This window comes from Trachypithecus francoisi, unplaced genomic scaffold (assembly GCF_009764315.1).
Source record: "Trachypithecus francoisi isolate TF-2019V2 unplaced genomic scaffold, Tfra_2.0 Lachesis_group21, whole genome shotgun sequence".
Classification (NCBI taxonomy): Eukaryota; Metazoa; Chordata; class Mammalia; order Primates; family Cercopithecidae; genus Trachypithecus; species Trachypithecus francoisi.
The window spans coordinates 10,563,787-10,579,579 of record NW_022681467.1 but is presented as its reverse complement, the minus strand read 5'-3'; the positions used below and the strand labels follow the sequence as shown (position 1 = coordinate 10,579,579).

Below are 15,793 nucleotides of genomic sequence, written 5' to 3'. Positions count from 1 at the left end.
AAAGATATAAAGTGACAATCAAAGGTTTGGAACAGGATGGGGTGGCTAATAGGAGAGGCACAGATGTAACTCACCATTTTCCTTCCTTTCTTTTATATGCACACACACACACACATGCTCACACACACAGCACTGCTGCCACCAGAATGCTTTTGGTTTTCTGTTTCACATTGTAGAGGACATGAACCTATGGAATATTACTCAAGGGAGATTGTTCTCTTGAGTTTGCCTTTTGAACAAAAAGATTCTTTCTTGCAGGAGTGGGAGGGACATCAACTTCAGAAAAACAGCTTTTGTCCTCACAAAAATGCTCTTTTGGAAGATATGTTAATGAGCTTCCTTTGAACTGTAAATGACATCTGCGGTGCACGTCAGATGCTAATGGAAATGTTGAGAAAATGATAAGGCACAGGACGATTGCACGGTTATGCAGTGGGCCCCGTTCCTTCGAGCATCGTGACCAGGTTGCAGAGCCACCTTGTGACTTGGCATAGCATTCTCATTTTGAGTGGGGATTTTTGTTCCTCCCAGTGATGGCATCTTTTGAAAGTCATGATGTGTTGACTTTATAAAGCACTATCCTCTCTGGGCAACCTCATAAGCAGCAATGAATGACAATTGTTCCTTGAAATTTTTAATTACTGCAACAAAGAAAGTAATTATTAACTTTTGTCGCTGAACCACCTCTGCAGATGTTCTTAATCAAATAAAAGAAGGAGGAAGCAGAGCTTTCTGAGAAGCAGGAGGATGAAATAGACCATAGGGGTTTGCAGCTGGGTTGGGGGAGACATGAGCACTGCATGTGTGCTGGATAAACAATGGCTCCATGGTTGGAAGGGTAATTTCATGTCACAGACTAGATGGTGAGGGAGAGGTTTGAGTCAGGAGACCTATTCCTGGCATTGTCTTCTTCGTATAAGGGTACCAAGGGCACCGTGGGAGTGATGGCAAAGTATAGGCAGGAGCCTGTACCTTATCAGAGTAAGAAGATGAATTACATTGAATTAACACTTGATAGGCTGAATGTTGAGAGACGAAGTGGATATCTGACTAATTTTCTCCTCACCTGTTGATTTGGATTCTCCCAAAAGCAGAACCTAAGACAAGGATTAGAGTGCAAGTAGATTATCTGTGGACCATGCAGAGGTGAGGAGAGCTGACACACAGCATGCCCCCAAGAGCATCACCCTGGGCAACCAGGCATTTATCCCTCTGGGGAGCTCTGGGATCTCTCCCCCAGGGGTGATCGAACAGGGGGATTTAAACATCAACTCTCGTCAGTCTTTGGTTGAGGCTGCCACTGTGATAGGCATTAATTTTCCAAACTCCAGCTCACTAGATCCTTGCTCAGAGCCTGCCAGCACTATGAAAGCTCTCAGGCGAAGAAGTGCAGGTGCTTGGCCATTGTCTGGCTCACACTTACTACTTAGACCCATGGGGACATGAGCAGGACACCTCAGTGCTGTCACACCTCCAGACTGTGCGGGCCTGCTTATCTTCTATGGATTTGCTAACAAACCAACAAGTAATCCGTTTCTCACACAGAAGGAGATCTATAACTCTTCTCCAGAAGGATCTACCTAGCATTAGGCAAGATCAACATTTGCAGAGATGTGTCTTGGCTCTGGGTGGCTTTGGCCATATGAGATTTACCCTCACTGCTAATGGCAGTCACTGCACAGTTGCCCTCAGAGTCAGTTTCCTGTCCTTAGAACAGAGTCCACAGAGAACTTTCAGAGACATGTTTCCCAGTGGTGAGTGTCAGATGGGGCCCCAATCTCAACAAATCTGCTGTCACTTTGTTAGGGTTACATGTATAGCGTATATTGACTTTGAATGCTCTTTTACAAAATAAGTCCTGACTTCTTACCACTGGTCAGCCAAATGCCAAATATGGTCACTCCTGAAATTACTAGTAAGCAAGGAGCGGGTAGCAGTCACTGTTGGACAGAGCTCAGGCGGCCAGCTTCGTGTGTGATTGGCTGCTGCCACTCGGAACACTGGAAATGATGGAAAAAGTGGGCATAGGAAGAAAATTATTCAGATGGTCAAAAACAGGGGGTTGTTGTCATAGGTCAAGTTTCCAAGGAAGTAGACTGAGAGGGGAATTATAAGTAGGAAGTTTATTGGATCATGTTCCTGATTCATACCTGGGTGGAGAGGAAGCAGATGAGAAGCAGGACTGGGAGAAGTTGAACTGTGATCCGGTCACAGCCAAGGCTTTGGCTGATCCCGACAGGGCCTCAGGAGTGGGCATTTATCCACCTTGCAATCAGTGTAGCCAACTGGAGGATATATGAAAAGGTCTTAGTTTACTCAGGCTGCCATCATAAAGTACCACAGACTGGGTGGCTTGAATAACTGAAATTTGTTTTCTCATAGCTCTGGAGGCTAGAAGGCAAATATGAAGGTATCAGCAGGGTACATTTCTTCTGAGGTTTCTCTCCTTGGCTGGCAGATGGCCGTCTTCTCCCTGTGTCTTTACATGGTCTTTCCTCTGTGCATGTCTGTCCAAACCTCTTCTGATGAGAACACCTGTTATATGAGATTAGGGCCTATCCCTGTGACCTGATTTTACTGCATTACTTCTTTCAAAACTCTATCTTCAAATACAGTCACATTCTGAGGTACTGGGGGTTAGGACTTTAATGACTGAATTTGGGGAGACACACTTCTGCCCGGAACAAATGCCTTCAGAGCTGCATCAATTTGAGGGAAGGGAGCTGGGCCTTCAGGCTGCGGCATGAGTCAGTCATCGGATGCAGGCTGACTTCAGGAAGAGAGAAGCAGCGTGGGTGAGGTGCCTGCTTCAACAGAGCACAGTCCTCTGAGAGCCACTCCTTGGAGCTGTCAGTCACCAGCACCTCCAGCAAGGGAAGGATGATGTGCATTGTCCTGAAGGGAGGGGCAGCCACCAGGAGCACACCGCAGCTTCCTCTTTAATTGTGAAAAGAAAGCCCGTTTTCTATCTTTGACTGGCATTTCCCCTCAGTCTCTCCCAGGATCATCTCTTTGGATACAAGGGCAGAACAGGTCATGCTTGCTGTGCTAGAATTTAGAACGGCAGGCCCTAAGCCTGTGTGTGTGTGCACGCGTCTGTTCCACGCTAAACATATGGAGCAGCTTCAAGGACCACGACAGATGTGTCGTTTGTGAAAGTGTCCATTTTGATCAATATGAGGCAGGCTCAGAAATTAACTTGTGTGAATGAGCCTCCATATCAAGCCAAAATAACTCTTGGCTCCTCAGATGCGTGGCCATTTTTCTTACTGAGTTGAAGAAAAGTCCAAAAGAGCAATTTATCAAAACAAACCAGGAAGACTCTGAATTGTGCTGCCACAGAGTAATGACAGACATATGGGCTTTGCAAAAAAGCCCCCCAAAATAAAGGATCCTTTTTATGCATGTAGAAGCAATTTTAAAATGCAAAAATGTGCTTTGAGAGTTTATGGATTATCAATGTTTTCCAACTCACCCAAACATCTCCGGGAACATGGGGAGAAAAATTTTCCCATTCTGTGATTTGGAGATTGAAGTAGCAGGTTCTGTGGTGGTGTGCACAAGTGTGAACATACCTAATACCTTCAAGAAGCAGAACAATGATATTCGGTGACACTTGACAAGGATATTAAAATCTCAGAATGGGGACTCCTCTGAGGTCTTGTGAAATCTTTTTTCCATTACACCATCTCCACTATCAGCTTACCTGTTTCCCCTTTGTCTCATTGGCTGATATGACCAGACAAAGACAGAGCTGCTTATATATACTAGGGGCTATTTTCATGAATGTTTCTTTTAAGATAGAATTTCTCATAACCAGCCTGGGCAACATAGCAAGACTCTGTCTCTACAAATAATTTTTAAAAATTAGCTAGGCATGGTGTGGCACACACCTGTAGACCCAGCTACTCAGGAGGTTAAGGAGGGAGGACTCCTTGAGCTCAGGAGTTCTAGGCTGCAGTGAGCTGTGTTTGCACCACTGCACTCCAGCCAGAAGGACAGCATGAGATTCTGTCTCTAAAATAATAATAATAGTAGTAATAATAAAATGATTTTCACTATAACAGACAGAAAAAGTGCCCTTGATATTCTCATCTGGCTGCACCTCGTCTTAACCTGGCTTACAAGGTCAGGGTGGAAATAAAGGACTCACCAAGTGAACACTGATTTTATCTTCATGCCAGCACCAGGGTAGGTGTTTTCGGTACCTTACGAATAATAACTATGCAAACAAGCAACTGATGTTTATGGAGCGTTTACTCTATGTCAGGCCCTTTGCTGAGGACTTTATGTAGAATTTCTATGTGGTCATTATAATCAACGGTGGCAGGCAGGATTCTAAGATGATCTTCTAGGTTCCTAAGTCATGGTGTACACAGACCTCCCAGTTTTCCAAACCATAATACTGCTAAGGGATTTTGAAGACCTAACTAAGGTCTCAAATCTTAAAATAGGGAGATTATCCAGGTGGGCCTAACTTCATCACATGAGTTCTTTAAATTTGGAGCAAATATGGAGGAAGTCAGAGACTCAACATTGAGAAGGAGTTGACATGCCTTTGCTGGCTTGAGGATGGAGGCAGAAACATGGCAAGGAATTCAGGAGGCCTCTAGGAGCTGAGAGTGACCTCCAGCTGTCAACCAGAAAGGAAATGAAGACCCCCATCCTGCAACAGCAAGGAACTGAATTCTACCACCAACAAAAAGGAGCTTAGAAGTGGATTTCTCTCCTGAGCCTCCAGACAAGAGCTCAATTCAGTTGACACCTTGATTTTAGCCTGCAACACCCTGAATAGATGGAACCCAGTCATGCAATGTCAGACTTTAGACTTACAGAACTGTGAGCTAATTAGTAGGTGTGTTTTAAGGCACTAACCCCTACAGGTTAATGTCTCCATTTTAGAGAGGAGCAGACTGAGGCTTACAAAACTAAGTAACTTGTTCAAGGTCACTGGTAAATGGTAAAGTCAAGTAGGGACACAGGCAGCTGGTTACATGGAGGGAACTGGGTGTGGGAGGCTGAAGTTCAAAACAGCCTCCAAGGTGCCAATATGACCACCCCTAGGTGTGCACACCTTGTTCAGTTTTCCCACCTTCAGGGTGTGTAGCACCTTTAAATATGATGGGATAGTCACTCTGTTGATTAGGAAAAGAGATTTCCACAGAGGGAATAAAGGTATTGAATCAGTCTGGCTAATTACAAACAGGAGGACTTGACCTAATTAGGTGGGCTCTTAGAAGGAACGTAGAGGTGGGAGGTGGAGAAAGTGATAGAGGCACACTCTTGCTGGCCTGGAAGAAAGAGAGCACTCATGTCCTGAACTACTTTGGGGACCATATGGCAAGGAAATGCAGGTGGCCTCTAGAAGATAAAAGCCATCCCTGGTCAACACCTAGCAAGAAAATGGCGACCTCAGTCCTGCAACTGCAAGGGATCAAATTCTGCCAAAAGCTCGAATGCGCTTGGAAGAAGATTCCAAGCCTGAGGTGAGGACTGCCTGAGGTGAGGACTGCAGTGCAACTAACACTTTGATTGCAGCTTTTGAGACTCAAAGCAGAGGACCCAACTAGGTTGGACCTGGACTTTCAGCCAACTGTGAAACTGTGAGATAATAAAGTGTTGTTGTTTTAAGCCATTAAATCTGCGGCGATTTGTCATGTAGCAGCAGAAAACTGACATGCTGGGAAAAGAGCAGATTGCTCTCTTTTGCTTCACTTGGTGAGACAGGAGGGACTAGGACCTAGACACCCCAACTTCCTGTTCTTAATTAATCCATAGTGACCGCTTCCCTTTGCTGCTCTGTGTATCCTTGAGTTACTCTGAGTACTGAGGAAACTTTACTTATCCTGGTCCTCCACCCTCTCAAAACCTGTCTTTCTACAAATTTGATACTTAAGCCTTGACATTTAATGCACTTATTAGCAGCAGCCACTAATTTATGAAATCATCCCATATCCAACTCTGCACTGGTGAGACTGTTGATTTCTCTTTCATGAAGGCTGGGACTTCAGCCCAGCTGTCCCTCAGGCTATATTTACCCAGGATAGCCCTCCATCAGTCCTCAGTTAAAGTAGCATTTGCATCACACCAGATCTCTAAATGTTGGTTGTTGGGGAAGCAAATTACATTCATCAGAATCCATTCATTCTCCCCGTATCACTGAACACAGGATAATCTTGGCTGTGTCAGCTGCCCTATGACTGGTAGCTGCGAAAAATGGAGGTTGGCTGCAGATACTCCAAACCTGCATCGCTGTGTCACCCTCTTCAGGGGGAGTGGATATGTTGCTGGAAAAGATTAATGGAACATATGTCATCACATTTATGGGGTAAGAAACCCCCAACTGTGGATTAATAGATATCTTGGTGAAAGACATACATCTTTACTCCTTTATGCCTCGATGGGTGAGCTACAGTTGGCTTCAGTGAAAATACATAGAGAGATTACCTTTAGGAGGTCAGCTTGTAAAGGACTTTTTTCGACCCTGACGTCAACAAAAATAGATTTTTGATTGTTGACCAAGACAGCTTTAACATAGGACTTTCAACCTTTAAAAAAATTCTTATTGAAGTATAACATAGAGAAAAGAACACAGTTCCTGAGTGCATAGCTTGATGAATTTTCACACACTGAACACATCCCGGGGGCCAGCATCCAGATCAAAAAACCAGGATCCCAGGCATTTCCCTAGGTCTCTTTGCACCAACCCTCCACCCCAGGGTAATTGTTACATTATCTTCTAACTCCATCGATGATTTTGCCTATTTCTATAAGGTTTTTGAACTTCATAAAAATGGAATTATCCAGTGTGTCCTCTTTTTTTTCCTGGGTTCTGTTATACAACATTATGCTTGTGAGATTTGCCTATATTATTTTGCATAGTAATAAATTTTTTGTTCTCATTGGTTTTTAATATTCCATTATATGAGTAGATCATAATTTATTTATCCATTCTATCACTTATGGACATTTAAGTAGCTTCCAATTTGGAGATATTGCAAATAGTGCTTCTATGAACATTCTGGTGTGTGTCTTTTGGTGAATATATTTGTAGGTTCTACTAGGTATCTATGTAGGAGTGAAATTGCTAGGTTATAAGACATGTGCATATTCAGCTAATTTAGTATGTACTGCCAAATAATTTTCCAGAGAGGTTTCCAATTTTAATTCTCAAAAGCAGTCTATGAAAATTCCAGTCTGTCTATATCTTTGCCAATACTTGATATTGTCTTTTCATTTTAAAAAGCTGTTAGTTTTTAACACATCCTAGTTTAGAGGGCATCATTGTTGCTACTGTGAAACTATTAAGTACTCTATATGAAAACATCCATATGAAAACTGGGCTGAAGAGCCATTGTAGTCAACATAGTATCATTGGATAAGATGACAGTTGGTGACAATAATGCCTCATGCCCTTTATATAGTGCTTTTCTTTTTCTTTTTTGGATAGTGCTCTGCAAAACCATCCAGGTTTCTCTATATTTCTGTTCTCGGCTCTTCTGGCAAACTTAAAGGAAAGTCCTCCGAAATATCTTATTTTTTTGGTTCTAGAACTAAGTAACCCTTAAAACTATCTGCCACATACCTACATTTTAGTCAAATCTGTTTGTCCAACATATACTCTGCGGATATTTACAGCGCTCCTATTATGTGTCAGATCCTATACTATGCACTGGTGATGCAAAGATGAGTTCCACCTGATTCTTCATAAGGTTCCAGTTTAAGACACAAAGTGAACTGTCAAGTTGTTCTAAAAAAAATTAATGTTGTTTTTTGTATTATTTTCGATTACATTTTAGACTAGGGAATCATCTGAGTTTATTGACAACGTGTTCATAAAAGAGTAAGTTATTGGGCGGGCATGGTGGCTCAGGCCTGTAATCCTAGCACTTTGGGAGGCCGAGGCAAGCAGATCACGAGGTCAGGAGTTCGAGACCAGCCTGATCAACATAGTGAAACCCCGTCTCTACTAAAAATACAAAAATTAGCCAGGTGTGGTGGTGTGTGCCTGTAACCCTAGCTACTCAGGAGGCTGAGGCAGGAGAATCACTTGAACCCGGGAAGTGGAGGTTGCAGTGAGCTGAGATTGTGCCACTGCAATCCAGCTTAGGCAACAGAGACTGCATCTCAAAAAAAAAAAAAAAAAGTAAGTTATTTTAAATATACAAAGTTGCTTTAATTACAAGAGGGGATGGAAACTTTAGGAAGTTAACCAAGAAGATGGGCCAGGACCAACAAAAGTCCACTGAAAAAGAAGTAATTGGAATTTGAGAAGCCTTGACAGGTTGCACACCTCTAACAAAGAACATTGTTATTCTTTGTACTTCATTGCTCTTCTCTACATAATATTCACTGAAATGATATTGAAGATTACATCAGTTGGAGTTAAGTCAGAGAAGCAGAATCCTTGAATGATATGGGGTAACGGATTTATTGCCAGGATTAGATCTTGTACAGTTGTGGGAGAAACCGGGAAAGCAACATTCCACAAGGGCATGATTGACTGAAGAGAAAAGCTTCTAACCGGGACCCATGGAAAGGAGCTGGTGAAGATGTCTATGCAAGTCCCTTGCCTCTCCATCCGAACAGGGCCAGAAGTATGTCAGCAGGGCAGATGATAAACAGGAAGTTGTCAATAGGAAAGCTGCATGCAAAGCAGGAGAGAACAAAGATGAATGAAAGTCACAAGGGAAAACTGGAATCCGCAGAGATGCACAGGCTCGTGTATCTGTCTCTCACTGATTGGAACGTCAAAGCTGCGATGTCCTGCCGAAGGAGCCAGTGCTCTCACTGCAGAACTTCATGTGTGCCCAGCCCGGCTCCAAGAACGTGTGGCAGAAGAACCATCAAGAACTGGAGAAGCTGTGGGGTCAGCTGCTACTCCACACCCATGTGATAAGCAACGGCGTGCGTGACCTGCCCAAGCCCTGTACCACCTTCCTCACATAAAGTCTCTGACTGCACTTCCGCCCTGTGAATCTTAAGGACATTTCTCTGTGGCCAGCCGTAATCCAGAACCATTCAGAGAAATATAACTTAAGCTTAACTAACTTTTGACATAGACTGTAACAGGCACACAGAGAAAAAAAAAAAAAAAAACTTTAGAGATGAGATAATTCCATCTTTTCTTTAGAAAGATGTAAAAACTAGGGTGAGGAAAGAGAATGGCTTGTCTGATGTAACAGAGCTAGTGACTGGCCTAGAAACTCAATTCTGTGTGTGTCTCTCTAGGTGATATCACAGAAGAAACAAACAAACAAACTCTGGATGTGAGATTCATACACTATCTTCCTATAGTCCAAGCCAGTCAGGAGGTTTGCTTAAGCTTAGAAATTTGAGTCCATCCTGGCAACATAGCAAGACTCCATCTCTAATGTATTTAAAAATTTTAAAATAAATCCTAAAAATGAAGACACCTGAGTTTTTGCCTTAATTGATTGCTTCGGCCTTGGGGAAAAAAAATCACTTGATTTCTGGACTCATGTTTTCTATAAGTAAATGGCATATAGGCTAGGCGCAACGAATTGGAAATGATCACTTAATATCTGATGAATAAATGAACGAACACAATCTCTCAAGAAGCACTATTTCACACAATTATTTTACTGCCTAACATTTTAAAAAATGAAACCATGAGGCCGGGCACGGTGGCTCACTCCTGTAATCCCAGCACCTTGGGAGGCCAAGGTGGGTGGATCACAAGGTCAGGAGATCGAGACCATCCTGGCTAACACAGTGAAACCTGTCTCTACTAAGAATCAAAAACATTAGCAGAGTGTGGTGGTAGGTACCTGTAGTCCCAGCTACTCAGGAGGCTGAAGCAGGAGAATGACGTGAACCCAGGAGGCAGAGCTTGCAGTGAGCCGAGGTCATGCCACTGCACTTCAGCCTGGGTGACATAGACTCTATCTCAAAAAAAAGAAAAAAGAAAAAAAAAATATGAAATCATGCTCCTGGACCTCAATAGCAGGCATTCTTGTAGGTTCTCATGAAATTTATCTGGGGCTAGTATGGGGCATCTGGGCCCTTTTTCCTTTGCGCAAGTCAGATTTCCAATCTCTCAGCCATGTAACAATTAGACTTTCTCCTCATCCCACTGTGACTCCTTTTTTAGGTATTCAGTCTGGGCTTTTCAGTAGGAGTCAAGTACTACATAGCTGGAAAAACAAGAAACTCTGAAAAAGCAGTTACAGGGAGGAGCTAAAAGAATATCAGATTTCTAGTTATGTATTTTAATGGTTAGCTCATGAATTTGAAATCAGCGTTTAGCAGGAATGACCTATCTCTGCTAATGTGACATTAGCCGGGATGGCTCAAAGGCCTGGAGTTGAAATAATCTAGTCTACCTACTTTCAGTGAGGATAGTTGGATCCATATAGTGTCTCTGCTTCCTCGTGGCATGGTTGTTGGGTACAAGAGTGAGCCTCCCAAGAAGACCAGGCATAAACTGTATCACCTTTTATCACATGGATTGCAAAGTTATATAGGATCATTTCTACCATAGTCATAGGCCTCTCAGATTCAAGAGGTAGAACAGTTGACCCTTGAACAATGTGAGGGTAAGTGGTGACTATCCCCAATGCAGTCAAAAATCCATGTATAACTTTTGACTCCCCAGGTACTTAACTGCTAATAGCCTACTATTGACTAGAAGCCTTACAGATAACATAGAAGATTGATTAACACATATTTGGTATGTTACATGTATTATATGCTGTATTCTTACAATAAAGTAAGCTAGAGAAAGAAAATGTTACTAAGAAAATCATAAGGAAGAGAAAATATATTTACTGTTCATGAGATGGAAGTGGATCATCATAAAGGTCTTCATCCTTATTGTCTTCACATTGAGTGGGCTGAGGAGGAGGAGGAAGGGGGGTAGGTATACTTTCTCAGGGGTGGTAGAGGTGGAGGAAGTGGAAGAGGAAGCAGAAGAGGCAGGCATGCTCTGCTTAACTTTTACTGAAAAAAATCCACATATAAGTAGACCTGTGCAGCTCAAAGCTGTGTTGCTCAAGGAATAACTGTAGATTCCATTTCCCAATGAAGGTAGTATCATTATTACATTGTAAGAAGAGCTGTGGGGTGGAAAGCGCATTGCATGCCATCTTGGAAGACACAGTCTGCCACAAGCACTGATAGTATGCATGGTGTGTTCATAAACACAGAGCTTGTCAACTAAATGAGCTCTTGTTCAACAATAACCCCAGAGAGTATGTTTGTGCATACTTATATAAATACATACACATATACATACATAATAAGTACTTAGTGAATAAGGCTAATTCTTGGATTCGCCTTGCTTCCAAGACATTTTCCGTGCTATGCCTAAGGGTAAAGGCAGGGAATTGGGCCACTCAATTAATTTAAACTAAAAGTGTTTCACTGTCACCGTCCCTCCCCTCCCCTTTTTTTTTCCCTGGGAAAATAAATTAGGCTGCTGAGTTTTGGACCTAAATCATTTCCATGGTAACAGAGCCTAATATGCTAAAAGGCAGATTATAGTTCCCTCTAATATTTGAAATATCTGTATATGGTCTGCATGGCCGAGGCAGGCAGATCACGAGGTCAGGAGATCGAGACCATCCTGGCTAACATGGTGAAACTCTGTCTCTACTAAAAATACAAAAAATTAGCTGAGTGTGGTGGCACGCACCTGTAGTCCCAGCTACTCGGGAGACTGAGGCAAGAGAATCACCTGAACCCGGGAGGCGGAAGTGGCAGTGAGCTGAGATCGCGCCACTGCACTCCAACCTGGGTGACAGAGCAACACTCCATCTCAAACAAACAAACAAACAAAAGTACACTTAGCAGAGAATAACATTGCCATTAACCCCCCCACACACAAACACACACACTCATACACACTCACACACATATATTTATACACACTCACACAAGAAACGTGAGTGTTAAACAAATTTCCTAATTTATATTAAATGATTTAAAGTATGAGGGCAATGTGTAGGAATGACACTGTTCAGCCTGGTCTTCTCGGATCTGCATTAAGTCAAATTTTCTTGTTTTGATTTTTGATCGATTGGTTGACTTTAGAAATATTCTGATCATGTAAAGCCTGGGGAAAAATAGTCAACAATCGCAGATACAGCAGTGAGAATAATTACGATCTCCTTTTCTACTGGGAACTGTCTTACTAGTGAGATCTGTATCACATAGGCTGGGAGAGCAGGGAGGTTAGGTGGGTGACTTCCACTGGGGTTCTTTCTTGTCCTGCCACGTGCACACCCACTTCCATTTCCTACTGCCATGAGAAACACCTCATTTGATGTTCTATGCAACTTGCCAGTGAGTGATTTTCAACTTTTTTTATGTTGTTAAAACAAAATAACTAAAGGGGTATTTATTTCCAGGACACAAAATTAAGTCACTGATTTAATCAGATATATGTGAACTATTACATATATTCCATGTCTCTTCTCCGTTTACTATATTGCTCTGTGAATGTTTCCAAGAAACTCTTTACACACAGAAGTTCTCTCAAAACAAAAAAGGGACTATGCACATATTTTACTTTTGAGGTGGCATTTACTTATACAAAATTAAATGTTATGTTGGCCTTGTGTCATTGTCAGCTAGTTAATTTTTATTTCTGTTGCATTTCCAAGTGTGTTAAACTAAAAGCAAGTGGCTTCATGCCAATTAAGCTGCATGGAAGCTTTTTAGGCCTTGTTCAAATACTAACAGGTTTGATAAATGTATTTGTCTAGGAAGAGTAGGACAAAGAGCTCTTTGTTTACTGACATACTTTACTGTCATTCTGCTGTGTACCTCTCGTGTGGCTGTTTTATAGGACATAAACTCTAGGTATCCTGTCGGAATCTCAGATCTTATTTATAGCGTGCTGCAAAGTGGCTTATTGTCATTTATTATTTCTTATTTGATTTATATAGCATCTTTCCACCAAAGAGCCCATAGGTTTATTTATATACAGAGTACACACACAAACACACACACACACAGTCACATCCTTATATACATCCTTGAACTTCACTCAATGCTATGATGTAGATAGCAGTATAGAACCAAAAATCTGTATGAGGCCTTTCCATTTGTTTTTGTTCTAAGACTACGTTCTGGGAGGACAGTTGCCATTTTTTGTTTTCACTTTGAGTGTTTATCTTTTGCCTCTAGGTGGATCGGATCATTTTCTGTGTCTTCTTAGAAGTTGACTTCAAAATCTACAAAAAGAAAATGAGTGAGTTTTTCTCCGTAGGTGAGTAAAGCTACTTCTTGTTTCCTTTCGAATTGAGGATTGAAGAAGTGAGCCATCACTTCTATTCCTATTGTTTTTCACCTTCAGGACTATTACACAGTCACCCCTGCCAACTTGTATCATAGTTTCTAAGAACTGAACAAGGTGACAGAAAATCTAGGCTATGGAACTCTTACCCCCAGAGGTTACTGTGTTGTCTTGGGGAAGTCAGTTCATCTCTTGGGTCTCGGTGCTTCACATCAAAACTGAGGGGCTAATTATTAATAAATGATTTCTAAAGATGCTTCCCTTGGCCCTAAATTGCATGCATGATCTGTGATTCCTTCTCCAACTTGTAAGTTTGCCAGGCCTCATGCCTGCATCTACCCTGTTAAATACCATTGTTGGAAATTGTAAGCCCATTTATATTCATAGTCAGAATTCAAACTGTTCCTGCATTCCATCCCTATTCCTTCCCCAGTTTCTCACTCCAAATTTCAATGCCTATAGCAGCACTTCTAGGGCAGTCTGAGAATAGCAGTCATTCACACTTCTTTTCAGAAAATAGGATAAACCTCGGGGTTATTAGAGAACCTTGAGTAATGTATTTACATCGATTGAATGTGCCATTAGTTGGATTTGGGTAATTTGAATATTTTCCTCCACTCTTCCTCTTCTAGCCTATTAAGGCTGAGGCTTGTTTAATGCCTTGTTATTTTTATGGTGCCATTAAAGTCACGGTGTCCAAAGTGCTTTCCTTAGCCATGGCAAGAATCGCTTCCAGGAAATTTCAAGCTACAGTGAGCATTGTTGGTACTTGCCTTTCAGTGAGCTTTCTTTTGAGGTTTCCATCTCCATCTGAAGTAATTTGTCATATCACAGGTGATTCTGGCAGGTGGAAAGGAGTGAATAAAGAGTGCTGATGCACATTCATCCTCTTAAGCCGTCTATCAGAGCCAGACAGTAAACAGGATGCCTTGCCTGTAGATCAGAGTAGGATGCGTTCTATCCAGAACAGCTGTAGAAAACCACAAAACCAATAGAGATGGTCAGCTCTCTGCTAATGCCCCAAGTGGACTAAGTTCTTCTAAGTAATTTGAAGTTCTTCTCCCTAATTTTATATTTGAAAGGTGAATCTGCTAAGTGCATTTAATTTAAGGTTTTAACTAAAGTATTTCTCGAACTGAAACATAATATAAATTCCTCAGATTCCCATGTGATAAAGAACTGGACTGTGGTTATAATCTTTTTCTCCTCCTCTTCTTTCTCTTCCTCCTCCTCCCCCTTCTCCTTCTTTCTCCTTTCTTCATTTTCTTCAAGCATCTCAGTGTTCTTCAGAGTGGACGCACTTAACAGCTATTTAATAAGTAGTTGTTGAGACGAGTTGAATTAAATAAATTTTTCTTGCTGTAATCTGATGACCTTTTTTGTTTCAATGTCCTTGTTCCATTTTTCCTTTTGATTTGCTTTATAACAATGTTGAGCTGATTGGTGCCTGTATTTTTAAGTATTATTAAAAGTAAATGTTAATTATAGTTTTAAATGTGACTTCCTATGATGTATGAAGCAAATATTCTCATGTCTTGTCAGTATTACATCATAATTGATAAGATGTTGTAAATTTTAGACTCCTTGAGATGGTCGCAAATAATGACATCATATTCATTCTCATGTCTTCTAAAAAATGTCTGCAGGAAGCTATACTAACATAAGATAAAAAATAATTGCATAATTATGATCTATTGATAGAGTTTCTATCAGCAGGTATTTCCAATGATGCAGAGTCAAAAAGCACACTGCAAATTTAAAAGAAATGAGACAGTTTTAGGAGTGTAATATATTAATAATTATGCAAACAAATTATTGTTTGAAAAATTGCTACTTTGAATAAATTTTAAAATGCATTGCAGTACATGAGCAAGTGAAATAATAAAATCATCCTCAATCTCACATCAATGCTTTGAAACACACAGTGCTCAGGAAATTATTGTCAGTCCATATTGAAAATAGTAAGTACATTTTAAACTAAATGTAAAAATCCTCAAAAATTGTGGAGTATTTCTGCAATGTTGAAGCATTAGGTATTTGAAAATTCTAAATATGCAACATGAAATAAGGGTGATGTATAATGGAATGTGTCTACTAATATAGATAATATACTTTACCTGTCATTAATTTTAACTTGTGTTTAATTCATAACTATATGATCTTTAAATATAATAATGGTTAATCATAATTAATATATTAAATAACATAATAATAATGGTTACTAATAATGCAAACATTTTTAATTGCTTTCAGTTAGCCAGCCACAGCGTTCCTTTGTTTACATGGGTAAATCATTAATCTTCATGATCACTCTAAGAAAGGAGGCACTGTATTAACCCTGTGCTGTGGTTCCATCGTTAGGGTTTTTTCTAATTTGGTCTTATGGTTTCTCTCTCTTGAGAATGGCCGTAAGCCAGGATAGCCACTCTCCAGGAGAGCTTTGAAGAGGGTTGGGGGAAAAGTTAGGATATGTGTGTCAGGGGAGACACAATGAGGAAGTAGAACTAAAATGCCCAAAACAGAAGGCATTTA

The 15,793-nt window shown here is 41.1% G+C and overlaps 1 protein-coding gene across 2 annotated transcripts in view; it reads left to right on the top strand.

Annotated features, from left to right (window-relative positions):
* MACROD2 (mono-ADP ribosylhydrolase 2) overlaps positions 1 to 15,793 on the top strand; it is a 2,183,277-nt gene that overhangs the window by 1,961,083 nt on the left and 206,401 nt on the right. For both annotated transcript variants that reach the window (XM_033185566.1, XM_033185564.1), the window contains exon 9: positions 13,153 to 13,234. In XM_033185566.1, the coding sequence (XP_033041457.1) occupies positions 13,153 to 13,234 (82 nt within the window). The remainder of the gene's footprint in view (positions 1 to 13,152; positions 13,235 to 15,793) is intronic.